We start from the raw sequence: 17,852 nt of genomic DNA on the forward strand, positions 1-17,852 counted from the left end.
GTTGCTACATCGAAATAAGCTATTTCGATGTAGGCGTCACGTGTAGACGTAGCCATTAAGTGGTAACTTGTTGCCTGATCAAAGCCCACTCAAATCAATGGGAGTCTTTTTATTAATTTCTGTGAACTTTGTGTCCGTCCTATTACTCTGCAATAGCAGAACAATGAAATCAGAGGGGCTCTTTGCAGAATGTGTTATTCCTTAGAACTGAGGCCATAAATGACTACTTTTCTGCAGGACACGAGCAAATTTCAGATTATGTGATGTGTTATTTACAGATTCATTCACACAAAGATCTATAATCCTGAAGCCAGGATACTTCCCTGCTAGTGTACCCAACGTCTGCCATAGACATTTGTGTATATATCTTTAAATACCCCTCTGGAACCCCCCGCCCCCTCTCATGCATCTGATGAAGCGGGTCTTTGCCCACGAAAGATATGCTCCAAAATATCTGTTAGTTTATAAGGTGCCACAGGACTTCTTGTTGTTCTCGAAGATACAGATTAACATGGCTACCTCTCTTATAACTATGTATAGTGAAAAAAGGAAAATCCAATGACTGACGAAGGGGAGAGAAGCACATTATTTCCCTTCATTTATATTTGAGGCCATTGACCATCCTGAAGTGGCCACTTGTTCCATGAGCAATGCATCACATAACATTTATCCATACTTGATGTCATGCTGGGACAGCTCTTCACTGGCATTAACCCTTAATTAACCCTTCCAGTCTCAGCAGAAGAATCCACAAAACTCAGCTGTGTATCAGGCTGAGAAGTTACACAGAAACCAGCGTGAGCTCTACAGTCTTTGGCAAAGAAAGATGTTTGATAGGCTAGGGAAGAAGTGCCAGTTTGAAGACATTAAAATAATAGCGGTGTGCAAAAGTCCCTGGTAAAAGCATCATATGTGAGTACTATAAATTAATCAAAGTGCTGTTTTAAAGTACCATGCAAAATATCTTACATGAAATTCATAATGCTAATTTGTGTGAAAAAATATCTTTCCAAATACATTATATTAAAAGTAATATATATTTTGTAATGTTTGTTATTACAAATTTAAATGCAGTTTTTTGTGGACTATTTATTGTTCTGAGCTGGTGTGGTTGAGTTTTGTCACATTTCTCCTGGGTCCTTGATCAGTTTGACACAGCCAACATTCTAGAAGTATTGGCAGAAGACATCTGGACTAATTTTGTTAAGCTAGCCAATAAACCCCAATTCTGGATCCCCATGGCTGGTATGCCAGCACTTCAAAATTTGACATTTCAAAGTTGTCACAGGGAGAATTAGCCTAATGAAGTGCTGCATATTCACCGCAGCACTTCATGAGTATTTTCCCCTCAGGCTGATTACTATGAGCCCTTTGAAGAAGGGGACTAGAGTAGACACCACCCATTTGTTGCAAAACTTTTACTCTTTCCCACTTACGCACAACTTCCTCAAGGTCTGCCTCACTGGCCAGCGAAGGTGTATCTCAGAGCAGGAGAATCCTTAGCACACCAAGGCTACGTCTACGCTTGAAGCCTACATCGAAGTAGCCTATTTTGATGTGGCGACATCGAAATAGGCTATTTCGATGAATAACGTCTACACGTCCTCCAGGGCTGGCAACGTCAATGTTCAACATCGACGTTGCGTAGCACCACATCGAAATAGGCGCTGCGAGGGAACGTCTACACGCCAAAGTAGCACACATTGAAATAAGGGTGCCAGGAACAGCTGCAGACAGGGTCACAGGGCGGACTCAACAGCAAGCCGCTCCCTTAAAGGGCCCCTCCCAGACACAGTTGCACTAAACAACACAAGATACACAGAGCCAACAACTGGTTGCAGACCCTGTGCATGTAGCATGGATCCCCAGCTGCAGCAGCAGCAGCCAGAAGCCCTGGGCTAAGAGCTGCTGCACACGGTGACCATAGATCTCCGCAGGGGCTGGAGAGAGAGCGTCTCTCAACCCCTCAGCTGATGGCCGCCATGGCGGACCCCGCTATTTCGAAGTTGTGGGACGCGCAACGACTACACGGTCTCTACTTCGACGTTGAACGTCGAAGTAGGGCGCTATTCCCATCCCCTCATGGGGTTACCGGCTTCGACATCTCACCGCCTAATGTCGATGTTAACATTGAAATAGCGCCCAACACGTGTAGCCGTGACGGGCGCTATTTCAAAGTTAGTGCCGCTACTTCGAAGTAGCGTGCAGGTGTAGACACGGCTCAAGAGTGTAAAGCCCCCCCCACACACATTACACTAGCTCTCTGTACAGCAATCACAGAGGTAGGGTGGATTCAACCTTAGTATTTGATACTTTTCTAGTATATGAGATGCCACATTTACTATTTCTAGTTCAGAAAGGGAATATAGTCTCTTCCAGGAATACCAAAGATTTCTTCTCTTCTCTTGCAGTATCTGAGGATTTCTGGACAAAAAGGAAAATTGACTCTTGTATCAGTTTGGATTCTACATGCAAAACAGGGAACAGGTGGTTTTCCAAAAGAGCTACCATTGTCAAAGGATTGCAAATAGATGCTGGGAGCCAGGGAGAGTGGTTATAACAGAGTTCATGCAATCTCACCATTTCCTAGCTAGGCCATTCTATTTGTAGATCCCAGTGAACTGATGCACAAAGCTTTATCTCTAATTTACCAAATGCATTCAGACAGTTGAACAATTGGGGAAGAAGATGTCTGATTTAGAGGCTACGAGGCAGGCTGTCCTAACTGAAAGAGGGAAATTCTGATGTCATAGCTGATCACCTAATAAATTATTTTGTTTGTCTTTAAAGTGCTACATGGTTGCTGCTTTGTTCTGTTAGAATACAGACTAACACAGCTACCTCTCAATTACCATTAAAAATGGGAAGGAATAGGAAGGTAATGAAGCATGATGACTTAGTGGCAGTGTCCAAGGTGACTGACTATGGCTGGAGAAACAGTGTCAGGGCAAGTACCTTGACCCATTCAGAAGACAGGAAAACAGCTGCAGCAACAGCACTGCATGCACCCCTTTGTTTCTGCAGCTGTAATTTCTTTGCTTTCCCCCACCCTTATCACTATTGACTTTGCAACACTAATATGAGGGAGGTTGCAAGTACTTTGGAAAATAGGATTATGATTCAAAATGGTCTGGACAAACATTAGAAATAGTTTGAAGTTAATAGGATGAAATTCAATAAGCATAAAAGTACTACACTTAGGAAGGCACTATAAATTGCACATTCACAAATGGTAAATACCTAGGAAGAACACCAATGAGCAAAATATGAGTCAAAAGTACAGCATTATTGAAAAAAAAAACCCCAAAAGCAGCATTCTGGGGTGTAGTAGTAGGAGTGCTGTAAACAAGACATGCACTGTAATTCTTCCATTCAACTATGCACTGAAAAGCTCTCAGCTAGAGTACTGTGTCCAGTTCTGGGCACACATTTCAGAAAACGTGTACAAATTACAAAAGTCCACAGGAGAGCAACAAAACAATTAAATGCCCAGAAAACAACCTATGAAACACTGAAAAATCAGATTTGTTTAGTATGGTGAAGAGAAGACTTATGGGAGACATAATACCAATCTTCAAGTGTATAAAAGGTTGCTACCTTTGAGGCTGGGATAATAAGCAATAGGTTTAAGCTGCAGCATGTGTAGTTTTGGGTTGGACATTAGGAAAAACATCTAAGTTTCAGGGTACTGAAGTACTGGAACAAATTGCCTAGGTTGTGGACTTTCTGTCATTGGAGGTTTTTAAGAACAGGTTAGACAAACACCTGTCAGGACTGGTCTGAAGTGAGTGCAGGGGATTATAATAAATGATATACTGCGCTCCCTTCCAGTCCTACACTTATGCTCCTGGACGTAATTAAGCCACTAACTGAAGTTAAGAAACAATGCCTTTGGACAGATCCACAAAATATCATGAAAATATACATTATGCACTTTTTTCTATTAATATCACTGCTGGATTTCCTGCACTTTCCTCTGAAGGCCAATGCCAGACAAAACACCGAACTAGGTAGACCACTGGACTTCTCTGAAGTGGCGATCCTTATGTGAACCAGTTTCCACATCACTGACACTGTGTTTGTGAACAGCACTGATACAGAGCAATGAGAAGGGTGCCTAGCTTTTAGCAGTATCCAGCAGTGTGTCATACTGTACAAATGCAGTTTTCCAAAACTGCACATTCCTTATCAGTTGCATGCTGTGAAGCAGCTGAGTTGAGAGACGGGTTGTTGACTGCTTCTTCTCCTCTCTGTGTCTTGGATTCATGTGGGTCCAATGTAGTGCCTGAAGTTCGTGACAGTGGTTACTTTAAATCTCTCCTTGATCATGTCAAAGAATCTGGTGTGGGGAAAGGATTTCTTTTTCAAAAGCTTTTGGACAGTGGTCCAATGCGGCTCAGAACGTCAATCAAAATGCCTTATATGTTTTCATATGCTTTTGATGTGAAAAAATATGCTGCATTTCAAAATTTTATAGAAGTCCAAAACTGGATGAAACTGAGAGGTTAAAATCATCACACAAATTCCTGAGTGTTGGGGGGCAGGGAGCTTCCTCTCTCCTACATTCTGCTAAAGACACCACTCAGCTAATTGTTTGGGAAAACGGAGAAACTGAAGGAATAGCCAAACCTCTAAAGAATCCCATTATGAATAACCATAACAGACGTAGTGAATAATCTGGATGGGTCAGATGAAATGAATGCTGCACAATACAAGAGATTGTATTTTAACACACAAAATTCATGCTATGATTCTTTATGTAGTTAATTTTACTTGTCTTACTATTATATAAAAACGATAACTGGATGCAAATAGACAGAGAACAAGACTGTCAGCCTGATAGACTGATAAAAGGAAAGCCTTCTAAAAAGTTACTTGCTAAAGAAAGTTACATAATTCTACTCCATAGATCGGAATGACATTTAACTTACTTTCTCCAAACAATTAGACATACCACACATACACCCCCGCATAATAAGTATAGGAGCAAAAGATGCATTATAAAAATGCAACAAGTGCAAAGACAGACATGATCAAACAGCTCACAGTACAGAGGCAGAGGATTCTCCGTGAATATGTGAAGGAAGAGCTATCAATCATTGAACAATAGCTCGTGAAGAATATTTAAAATCTACGGAGAGAAACTTTCCAGCACTGCTGGAGTATGCATTAAACTGAAAGCATCACCAGAGAAACATATAATTTACCTCATGCGGAACAATCACCACTAAGATTAAGATCTGGGAGACTTGCCAGGAAGGTGGTCAAAAACTAAAGCAGTTATTGCTACCTTATACAGATGTTAAAGGCAAACATTTACTGTACTTGAAGAGCACTTAATTTAAAGCCCCTGCCCCCCATTTTTTTCCCCTATGGAGCAGCGATTAGCTAAACACCTTTTTTGTTGGATCAATCCTCAATATTTTTGTGAAATTTGAGTTCCAAAGAACTCAGCAGCCATTTTTGAAGGCTGTGAGCACAACTGAGCACCACAGGATTTGTACCACTACATCAGGCCATTAATCCATGATGGCTCTGTCTACATTACCACCCCTCTTTCAAAAGGGAGAACTAATAAGACACATTGGGATATACTAAGGGGGCACTGTAATGAATATGCAGGGCCTCCTTAGCATAATGGAGGCCACAGAACTTTGAAAGTGTTGCTTTTGATTCTGTGCAGTTTGTCTACACGGGGTCCTTTTGAAAAGGACCCTGCAGATGTCAAAATCTCCTTATGCCTACAACCAAATAGGAATAAGGAGATTTCAACATCTGCGGGGTCCTTTCAAAAAGGACCCTGTGTAGACAAGCTGCATGCAATCAAAAGTGGGACTTTTGAAGAGCCATGGCTGCCATTATGCTAATGAGGTGCTGCATATTCATTGCAACACCTAATTAGCATATCCCAATGTGTCTCATTAGCACCCCCCTTTCAAAAGGGCGATGCTAGTGTAGACACAGTTTATACGTGGTCTCCTGTTTCTGGCAGTAGAAAATTTCTGACACTTTAGAGGAAAGAGAACATAAAACAAAACAAGACAACTCTATGCATCCAGCTCATTGTACAATGCTATACATATTTATTTATTTATTTAGATTTATGAATAAGTATCTATTCAGTGTGCAAAGAGCTTTTGCATTAATTAAAAACTCACTGTTAGAAGACAATTTCCATCATATAATCAAATAGATTCAAATAAAAAGCTCCAACATAAAGGCTACATCTACACTAGCTTTCCTCTTTTGAAAGAGGCATGCAAACGAAGGAAATGGGAAATGCAAATGAGGCACAGCTTTACATATATGGCACCTCATTTGCATATTCTTCTTTCAAAAGAGCTTCTTTCAAAGGAAGAAAAGCAGGGTAGATGCAATTCTTTCGAAAGTAATCCCCATCTTCGAAAGAACCCTTCTTCCTATTTTTTTTTTTTTAGGAAGAAGGGTTCTTTTGAATATGGGGATTACTTTCGAAAGAGCTGCATCTACACTGCTTTTCTTCCTTTGAAAGAAGCTCTTTTGAAAGAAGAATATGCAAATGAGGTGTCATATGTAAATAGATGCCTCGTTTGTATTTTTGTTTTCCTTCATTTGCATGCCTCTTTCAAAAGAGGAATGCTAGTGTAGATGTAGCCAAAATGCCCTCAATTACCCTGAAGTCCCCACTTTTTCCAAAAGGTGACTTGGGGAGAAAGTTTGGAGAAATAGAGGGCAAAGAAATGCTTTCTGGACCCCTGGTGAGTGATCAGCTTACATGCTGAAGCAAGATAAAAACATCAGTCTCAGAAAAGTGTGTCCGTATACATACATACCAGATGCTGATGAAATCCATGTGATAAATCGCAAAGCGATAATAAATTGTACTTATCATGACTCTTTGATGGTCCCGCCTACTCACTGATGACTAATATATCTCCCACACTATTCCCAGTATTTCAAACCTTTCTGCACCTTCGGCAACCACCACTTAAAAATATAAAGCCCTAGAGAAATCTTTTCTTGTTTCCCCACAATGTGGAATTCTTCCTCTCTCCCCCATAGCTATATTATATACTTTTTTACAGAGTTCAGAAATGTATTACTGATCCTTTGTCTTTCCTCATAAATTCTGGAGCTTGGTTTCACATGAGGAATCATACCAAAAATGGTATCCAATCCCTGTAATTCATTTCCAAAATTAATAACATATGTAAAACAGAACACAAGCTGGGTCTACACATGTCCCCTCCTTTTGCAGGGGTCATGTTAATGAGACAGTTTGGAAGATGCTAATGAGGCAATGACATGAATATGCAGCACCTCATTAGCATAATTGTGGCCAAGCGCAATTTGAAAGTGCTGATTTTGGAATGCATGCTGCCCACGTAGACAAGAGCCTTTTGAAAGGACCCCATGATTTTGAAAGCCCCTTTTTCCTAAAACCAAATAGGAAGAAGGGACTTTCAAAATCAGGGTGCCCTTTCTAAAGGCCCCTGTTTACAGGGGTGGCATGCATTCCAAAAGTGGCACTTTTGAATCATGTGCAGCTGTCATTATGCTGATGAGGTGTGGCATATTCATGTCAGCACCTCATTAGCATATTCCAAACTGCCTCATTAACTTGCCCCCTCTGAAAGGAGGGGGCATGTGTAGACACAGCTAGAGAGAATCCACTGGCATTTCTCTGGGATAACTTCATCTTTTGTGATTAATATTTTCATTGCAAATTAACAAAGAAAATCTTTGTAGTGCACTGTCTTGATTTTTTTCTCGTGTGTGCATGCATTTTCCTCTCATTTTTCAAATACGTGGATCCTCTCTAACAGCTTGGGATCTAAGTACTGAAATTGGAGCACTGGCAAAGGTGATGTCTACATGACAATTAGAGCAATGCATCCGTAAAGTACTGTTAACTGAAGCATTATAGTGTCATCGTGTGAGTACGATATTGGAAACTGAACAATTTGTGATGCGGTGCCCAAACAAACACATACAATAATATCTAATAGTAAAAATGAAATATTTTACATGCTACTTTACAGAAAAATATTTAAATTAAACGGTAATGAGTTGCTGGAAAATAAACGATCCAGTCTTGTAAGTCCTTCCTTACGTAAGTAGTCTGTGACTACGTATATGAAGAAAATTATTCATATAAGGAAGGTTTTGCTTGATCAAGTGCATCATTGTTTCTCACTTACATGTTCTCATACTGTACACCAGTTGCCAGCATACTGATTTAAACCTATCCTCAGGGATAGAAACAGTTACTACTATAGCTGTATGTCTTTGTTAAAAGTATCATACATATAATAATATTAGGCATATGGTATAATAAATGTGTACAAAGATCTGTATGAGTATATTCAGTATATATGTGTTTCAAATGTACTGTTTATTTAAAATAAATATGGCAATCACAGAGTGTGACCCTAATATCCATAGTCAGTACTTAGAAAAAATTCTTCTTGACTTTAATGGGCAATAACTTAGCTGTATTTTTAAAATCACAAAAAATAAATAAAATCAGAACCTTAAACACCTAACAAGGTCTTCTGCTTTCTTTGAACAGACAGCTTTCCTTGTGTTTTTTCACTGTTAGAAGGGGAAACATATATCAAAACACTACCACAGATTTAGCCATCTTTTTTCTATTTAGTACTAGCATTCACTATTATTTCATTTAATCTAAAAAGGAGATTCTTATGAACTGACATTAAATAACATTTTGGTTATCACATTTGATAACTATGCTCTTCGTACCAATCATTGGTGGCACTAACCATCCTTAATTATCCATCTGAGAATCCACCCAATAATGTGGTCCACAACAACTGCTTATCTAGTATCTGTAGAACTGAAAAACTGTCAGTTTAACTTTAAATAGACAGTTTAAAATTACTGTCTACTGTATTACGTTATTTAAACCTTGAGCTTTGGAGCTTCAGCAAGACACTTGTAGGGAGAGGAAGGACCTCCCCCCAGTGTATTACGGGGTGAGATTTGTCCTACTTCCTCTGGCGTGTCAGAAATAGTCGTGACTAGATCTCTGGATAAGGTGGGACAGTACTACGAGGTGTCAGCCAGCATTCTGGCTGGCTCTTCCTCTGATCCTCATGGGCTAAACGGTAGCTCTTTATGGGGTTGGAAAAAGAGTTTTCCCCAAGGTCAGACTGGTAGTGACCTTGAAGGATTTTTGCCCTCTTCAGTAGCATGGCATACAGGTCACTTGCTGGGATTATTTGAGTATCTCTTAATTAATTGATTCAATTTCATTACAGGGGCTCAGGGACTGTCTACTCTCTGTTCACAACACATATCAGACTAGTCTATAAGAAGTGGGTTTGTCCCACGAAAGCTCACCTAATAAATTATTTTGTTAGTCTTTAAAGTGCTACTTTACTGCTTTTTTGTTTTGGTAGAATTTAGACTAGCACGGTTTTCTCTCTCTAATATTTTGGTTTAATTTGGGTCATCGGGTTTACTGTGCGAGTAACTGGTGTTGTTGGTTGCTCAGCACACACAGGAGATCAGATTGATGGCCAGATGTCTGGTGATCTTTTCAGAATTTAAAGTATGTGACACTTGTTTGTGTAATATTCTGCCAATTCAGGATTAGTAACAGGAAAAAACAAACTGTCTTTCAAAACTGTATTACAATGACTCAGCAGACTACGAAAAGGGAATAATTTCACACCGTGGATAGCACATTTTCCATGCCCTCATCAGGACCCCCCTGTGGACTGTCTGGCAACATGTTCTGGAATATTTAATTGCTAGTAATAGTAGCAAACGTCTGTCACTTACGTTCGTGAATCATCCCAGAGCACACAATAGGGATTCAATGTGCCCTAAAAACAAACAAACCAGAAATACTATTAGTTTTTACTGTACATAACCAATGTAGGGTTCAATACCTCAGTTCTAAATACCCTAAAAGAGTAATTTCAGTTCAAGGAGTTCTGAAGTCAATAGGAGTCACAATCAAACTGCAGTTACTTGAGGACATGTCATCAGAAGCACTCAGCACTTAACAGAATTTGCTAGTTGTCAACATACATATTTTAAAGGCTAGAATTAGAATAGTGAACATTATTCTCTCTCTTTCGAGCAACTGCAACTATTATATCAGTTTACTTCAGCCAGGGACATTGCACTACTATGCCATACCATTCCCACTTCAATTCAAATCTTGCCTGATTCCTTTTTGAAAGGGTACTCATGTAGTACCAGTGAGGGAAAGTGTGGGAGGTCTCACATAGACCAAACAGAAGTTTAAGTTTTGTCTGCACCCAAAGGCCTAGAAAAGGCCTAGAAAAAGTGGTGTAACAATTTATGTAGTTAAGTTGCTGCCCCATTTTTGTAGATACTCCTAATTCTATTTCAGAGTATTCATACCAAGGGGTTCAGCTTCTAAATTATTCCATTAAATCAATATCATTTTGGTGTAGACAAGGCTTTCACTAGGCTTAGACTGAAATTGCCTATTTCTGATGCCAGTTCTTAGATCCACATACTTTAAAATAGACCAGCTGACGATTGGTCTCAACAGGCCACCAACCAGTGGAGAACAACTGGAGCACAGTAACACTTTGGCTACACTTTCATCTCTACGAGGGCCTAATGGGCCTAGGTGGCAGAGGAAGAAGTGCAATTTAGAAACTGACTAAGGTGGTAGATTATTTAAGGAAGGGAGAAAACTAGTGGCCTAGTGTCTCTTTTGTACCATTAGTGGTAAAAGGACTGAATTGCAGCAAATATTCTTTTTGTGCTCACTACGAGCCAGCTCAACTCCCACTGTCATCAGTGAAAGCCTGCATCTTAAATCTCAGTTTCTTACACATATTAAAGTTGGGAAAGATGTCAGAAAATTGAAGGCTCTTCATTATTGCTCTCATGTTCTTCCTTCCATTAGGCAGTGAAGTGACCAAAATTCAAAGTTTGGGCCCAACCCAAGAAATATTTTTTCAGGCTAAGAGCACACTAACTTTCATGAACATTTTGATTGAGTTAAGGTTCTGAGTTTGGGCTACCAGTTTGTAATAAGTGTGGGTATTGGTGATGCCACAGCCACCCCAACTACACTGGATGTATAATACAAAATAGCAAACAAAAGAGCAGCCATACAAAGGCAGAGATTCATAAAGGCTATGTCTACAATAGAAGCATGTGTCGACAGATAATATTGTGGACAGGGAACCCTCGGGAGAACCTCTGTCAACAGATTGCATCTACACACAACTTGCTCTGGCGACAGAGAACTGCCAGACTGCACTGCCTTCTGGTGCCAGACAGCAGAATGGCAGCTCTGCAGAGAGGGCTGTCTGGTGACCATAAGCCCTCTCTGTCCACAGAAGTGTCTACACGGCACTTCTGTTGACAGTGTTCTGTCAACAGCTTGTTATGCTTCAAATTTTTGAGGGATAATACTGTTAAAGCAAATGCAGAGTTCTGTCGGAATCTACAGACACAATGCTTTAAGTGTGTAGATGCTCCCTGAGTTATGTCGACAGAATGGCAGTGTTGACACTTTGGTCAACAGAGAGGGCTTCTGGTTGCCAGGCAGCGCTTGTTGCAGAGCTGCCATTCCGCTTTCTGTCACCCCAGGGCAGTGCAGTCTGTCAGTTCTCTGTTGACAGAGGAAGTTGTGGTAGCAGCAATCAGTCGACAAAGTTGCTATTGAGATTTCTCTGTCCACAGTATTTCTGTTGACAAATGCTTATAGTGTAGACTTAGCCATAAAATTCTCCTAGAAGTCCTATAAAACACTTGCCACAGTCTTGTTAAAGTTAGAAATCCATGAAACTAGACACTGGGCACTACAGCACAACGAAAGACTCATGGAAAACAAAAACAATGAAAAATGTCTTACTTAAGACTTAATGTAATCTGCCTACCATCATCCTTAATGCAGTCATAATCATAGTTATCTATTATCCTAAAAGAGATACCAGTATATATTCACATAGTTGTTATTTTATTTTTTCTGGTGATGAACAGCCTACCCCTTCTATTTCTACACTGCCCGGACAAAAAAACTTGAGCTCAAGCTCAGTAAAAAAGAATGATTTTAAAGAAGAAATTTTCAAGCAATGTTCAGTAATCAAGATAGATAAATCATGAATGATATCTGCATTCTTCCAGAGGCCCTTGGACTACCAGCAATAGAAATATGTAGGTATGGCCGATCAACTTTCAATATTCAATCCATGGCGCACAATTGTGCAAGCTAAGTAGGGCCACGATAATTGGAAGTCACATTTCCAGGGGAAGTAATCCTAACCAAAAGCTTTAACTCCTGTATTACTAGATTGTCACCACATTATCCATTGATATAAAACCTAAGGTTCTGCAAAGTTATGAAATGGTATTTCTTATTCTTTATGGAATGAAGGCCATGATGTTCGTGCCTTTTTCAGCACAGTTAGTGGAAAAATGTTACAGTCATAGCCAAGGTGTTCACATAATCCAACCTGTGATCATACTGGATGGCACTAAATACTGTGTACTGTTAGCAACACACTGCAAGCTACATTAGAGTAGTAGAGTACCACAGTTAGCGCATATTTAAAATCATGAACAAGTTTAAATACAGTGCCATATTCCAAATATACTACCCATCATTGTGTGTGTTTGTGTGAGTGTGTGTGTGTGGGTAAAATACAATTTTATGAATAAATACCAAATTTGAGTGTAAAATGCAATTATAGCTGTATATTCATTTTGAGCACATGCATACTTTCTCTGGGTGGTTCGAATGGAATTTATCAATTCGTATTCCATTGTTTTCTTTAATAAAGCCCTGAAATATTCCAGCTGTGCACTACAGGAGTTTTCTTATGCACAAGTCTTTTTCACAATTACTTATGCATGTTTGTCCTACAACTCCTTCTACATCTGCATATCTTTTAAACAATAAGTGGATAAAGTAACAAAAATAATGATTAGCAAAATGTAACTGAACTCCCACAGACACATGAGGACTTTTTAGATGCCATTAGTTAATCCTTAATCCATTCAACAACAGACTTTTTTAATTTCTATAGTATAGATAATATTAAAAGAGCCAGGATTTGAAAAGAAGAGGGACACCAAAAAGATAACTTCCAAGAAAGATTAATTGGAATAAAATATCTGGATTTTAATTCTAATTTAATATTTAATTTAATTAATTTAATAATTAGCCTGCTTAATTGTCATCCTGATTTATCTCTGAGTCATTAATGTATAACATTCCGAGTCTGGAGATGAAGTAAAACCATTTTTACCTCAATTACTACATGTGATGTACAAAGTTCAAAGACAGATTGTGGTATATTAAGACATTATAATTAGTGACAATTAGACTCTAATTTTTAACTGAGGTAATTTCTAATAAAGAAAATGAGGATCACTCAGGTTAAAAATGCAAAAGGCACAAATCAGAAAAATTGCCAAAGCATCTTCAGCTGCTCTTCTTTATATAAAAATCTCATCTTGAACAGAAAACCATTAAACATTTAACTATTCAAAACTGTAAAATCAGTTTCTGTTCCCAATTTTCTGCCATTGGATCAGCATAGGGCCTCAGCGAGACTCCACATGAGGGCAGGGTATAGATGTATAGTTCGGAGAAAACTTTCTGATATTTGGCATAATATGTTATTGAGCTAACACTGAGCCAGAAGAAAAGAGTGCCAGGTCCATAACTTTATTGACAAGATGACTGGCCTCCTGCCTTGTCAGCACATCCTAGTCCTACGCTAATATAGTAGTCATTAATATCCTGTTACAGAAAGTTGGACAGTGCCAGATCACAATTGATGCCCTGTATCTTCTGTTGACAGAATGAACCTTTTCAAAGAACTGGTAAATGGGCAACAGTGCTGTGTCTGTACACTTTAGAAAAGAATAATGAAAACAAACAAATTGAAGAAACAGGTCATGCTTTAAATCAGCTTGGAAAGACATTCATTTAACCTTCCTTTCATCCTATGTCATCTCAGTTTTAATTGCTTGTTTGGGGTTTATCAGTTGATTTCAACACTGATAAATTACTGATAAATTCCTTACTGATATTACCTTGATTGCTTCTTACATCTTATCTTAGAGCTATGAACCGAGTCACTACGATGTTTTCCTTTCTTTCCTGTTTACCTGCGATACAATCCTGTGACTAATCATACAAGTTTCCACATATACAATGAGCCTTAAACACACCTTAATTATAAGCTGTAAAAATAATGCCACAACTAAGAAATAGTACAGGTTAATAATAGTATAGTATATGCACACAATATATGTATTTATTTATATATATTTATTTATATTTATATTTATACAATATATTGTGTGCATATACTATACTATTATTAACCTGTAGTATTTATTAGTTGTGGCATTATTTTTACAGCTCATAATTAAGGAGTGTTTAAGGATCATTGTATATGTGGAAACGTGTGCGTGTGTGTGTGTAGACAATATACAGTATATTATACTATCTATCTATCTATCTATCAAGAACTAGAAAGTATCTTGACGTGGTCTGAAGATATTGGTGATTTGACTCAACTAAATACATTAAGGCAAACACTTTCTCCAAACTGTTTGGCTTTTCTCATAAAACACCATGAAGTAGTAAGATCAAGCTTCCATACTTACTTTTGGTCCATATCTCAATGCACTCTTATTGAATATAGCCAATTTTATCTGTTAGTGAAATTTCTGTTCCTGACAGTCCTGGAGACTGAAATGTCTATTAATTCATAGAAAAGGTACCACACTGAGTGCAATAGCATAAAAGCTTCCCCGAATTGCCACATCAGTATCGTTCAACCTTAAGAGTACTACCTCTCGGACTGTGAGGTTAGGTCAAACACCATGCTTCTTCCATCTTCTCAAGTCTGCTAACTTGACCATAAAGACCATTTGTGATGTTCTTTGTACCACCTGATCACCAAGAACTGGGTGAGACCATAAAATTCATTTCAGACCAACTACTGGATAGTATGTAGATGGTAATAACATTCTTTCACCACCAGTCTGGGTAAGACATAAAGCAAACACTTTGATTTGAATGGGCCAGATTGTCACATAAATTCCTACAGTCACTGGCTGCATCCACATGGGAAGCTTTTCCTGACAAATCTGGGCTTTTGTTGGGAAAACCCGTGGAACATCTGCACAAAAAAATGTGCTTCCTTGACAGTTTGTCGACAAAACTCGCACTTCTGCTGGAAGTGTTTATACCTCTCTTCTTTCAGGTATAACCCCTCTCTCAACAGTGTTCTATTGACAAAATAGCAGATGGGACCCTTTTGTCAACAGACAGGGCTTCCAGTTCACCAGGGAGCCCTGTTCGAAGAGCTTCCAGTCAGCTGTTCTGTCAAGAGAATGTTGGACAGTCTGGCTACTCTCTGTTGATAAAGGAGATTGCTCTTTCAATCTGCTTCTATGTGTAGATGTGATCTGTTGACAGAAATTTTGCCAGGAAATGTCTTCTGACAGTGACTTCTGTCAAGCCTCTCATGTACATGTAGCCATTCAGTTTCCCACAGAGCTTTTGGGTCAAATTCATGGCAGGCTGTGTGCAACTGCATTAATGTCAGCGAAATTGCACTTGAGTGTGCCATTGGAGAACTTGTCATATTAAGTTAAACAAAATGCAATTAACTTTGAAGTCTTTTATGTTTATACATTAACTTTATAATTTTTGTCTCTCTTAAATGTCCCTTTCCTCCTCACTCAATATGACATCTAACTCTTCATTACCAATGTAAAAAGTCAGGCAGAAATTTTGCACATTATGATGTCTCAGACACCGGTAGCAATATTAATAGGCCTTGTTCCTATCCAGAAGTCTTATTTCTAGTAACTTTCCTTTAATTTTTTCTGTGCTATTAGGAGATAGCTGAAAATAGCAGGCAGAAATACTTGGATATGTCTGTGCAACTAAACTCATCCTTTAATGTGGAATTAAATTTGCAGGTGTTAGTCTGTTGACTTTAAAGTCTTTAACATAAGATTGCAGGACAAACAGGAAAGAGCAGGAAAATATAACTGCACTAAAGAGCTTATGAATTTAACTATGGAAACTGGAGTGAGGCTGCATTTGCATACTCTGCTAGTGTAAGTCAATTCATGAATTCTCCTTTCAGGTATCACATAATGGCAAAGAAAAAGTAAGAAAAGGCCTGAAACATGTATTACATTATAGATCTTATCTGGTAACAAATGGGAAACCAATGGACAAATGCTATATTTTTCACTGTAGCTATCAAAAGCTGTATAGAATTCTCAATGAAAATTGCTGCATAAATGAAAAGCATAAGAATGACTGGAACAAAGGTTCAGACAGTTCTGTACATACACAAACATGCATAACAAAAAAAATCCCTACTCTATTCAAAGTAAGCTGTGCATCTCTGTGCTTCACTTTATCAGGCAAATTAGTTTTTGTTTTGTTTTTGTTTTTATAAAGGCAAATGCAACTCGGAATAAATATTCACTTCAGCAATACTTACGTTAGCCAGATGTGCTAATTCTATCTCTAGAAATGAATCTGCTGTTTTGGGTTCAGGCCTTATTGTGACAACAATGATTTTGGAATTAACAACAGTGAAATTTCTGAAAAATAAAATTTAAAAAGAAAAGATTCAGTTAATATTAGCATTCACCTCTAACATTAACAATTAAAAAAATCCTCTGGATGTTTTCAGGTGGTTTCTATACCTAAGAATTTTGCTAGAAGATAAATTGGCTTGACCAGTAAGTATAAGCAGCATTTTAAAGTATTTAAGTTTTCACTAATTAGAAAGACAAATTGGCAACACAAACCTTCAGATAATCTTCATGTGCACATCATTTATTTGTCTTCAGATGGACATATTGGCCCTATTTTAAAGGAGATAGAGTATCTGGATTTCAAATTGCTACCTTCACCTTTATCCCCCCAATTACAAACTTTAAAAATGATGACACCACACAGGAAGATGTTTCTCTCTTTAAGGAGTACGAGTGGCATGGAATGATTTTACAGAAGCTGCAGAGTAGGTCAGCATGGGGGATATTGAACCTGCTTCCCCCCAGGGGAACAGTAGAGAGGGAGTACAGCAGAACCTCACAGTTACAAACACCTCAAAAATGGAGGCTGTTCATAACTTGAAATGTTCATAATTGAGAACCAAAAATATTGTGGGTTTTTTTTCAAAAGTTTACAGCTGAAAACTGACTTAATATGGCTTTGGAACTTTTATATGCAGAAGAAAAATGCTGTGTTTAACCATCTTAAATGAAACAAGCACAGAAACAGTTTCTTTACCTTGTCAAATCTTTTTTTGTTAACTTCCTTTTTATTTGTGTAGTCATTTACTTTTAACACAGTACTGTACCACATTTCTTTTTGTTTTATTTGTTTGTTCTCTGCTGCTGCTTGATGGCTTACTTCCAGTTCCAAACGAGGTGTGTGGCTGACCAGTCAATTCATAATAGGTGCTCATACCTCTGAGGTTCTACTGTAATATATAGGTGCACGTTCGGCAGGCAAAGCCCTCTTTTTTTCTCCTGGACCAGACATGCTGGTGAAATATCAAACTGTCAGGGTCTGACATGGGCATTTGCACTAGTCACTTCTTTTGCAGGATGGGGCAGAGGAAGGAATTTTTTTCCTTACTGTCTGATTGGCTCATCTGCGGCAAGCATGGAATTGGTATTAGGCTAGCATGTTGCAGTTCATTATATAAACATGGGGCAGATGGTCAATGCAGGTATTCTGTAGGGATAGGGGACAGAGATCAGAGAAAATGGATTGGTAAATGCTTTAAGGCATATCCATTAAGTGAGAGAAAATAGCAGGTAAGGGAGGAATTTGAGGATTCTGTGACCGGCATGTCAGG

The 17,852-nt window shown here is 38.6% G+C and overlaps 1 protein-coding gene across 1 annotated transcript in view; it reads right to left on the reverse strand.

The window, feature by feature from the left end:
• The window catches only part of ADGRB3 (adhesion G protein-coupled receptor B3), a 704,839-nt gene that overhangs the window by 249,590 nt on the left and 437,397 nt on the right, over positions 1-17,852 (reverse strand). The window contains exons 14-15 of the mRNA XM_074988878.1: positions 16,482-16,584; positions 9,787-9,830 (exon numbers count right to left, since the gene is read on the reverse strand). Of these exons, the coding sequence (XP_074844979.1) occupies positions 9,787-9,830; positions 16,482-16,584 (147 nt within the window). The remainder of the gene's footprint in view (positions 1-9,786; positions 9,831-16,481; positions 16,585-17,852) is intronic.

This window comes from Carettochelys insculpta, chromosome 3 (genome assembly GCF_033958435.1).
Source record: "Carettochelys insculpta isolate YL-2023 chromosome 3, ASM3395843v1, whole genome shotgun sequence".
Lineage (NCBI taxonomy): Eukaryota > Metazoa > Chordata > Testudines > Carettochelyidae > Carettochelys > Carettochelys insculpta.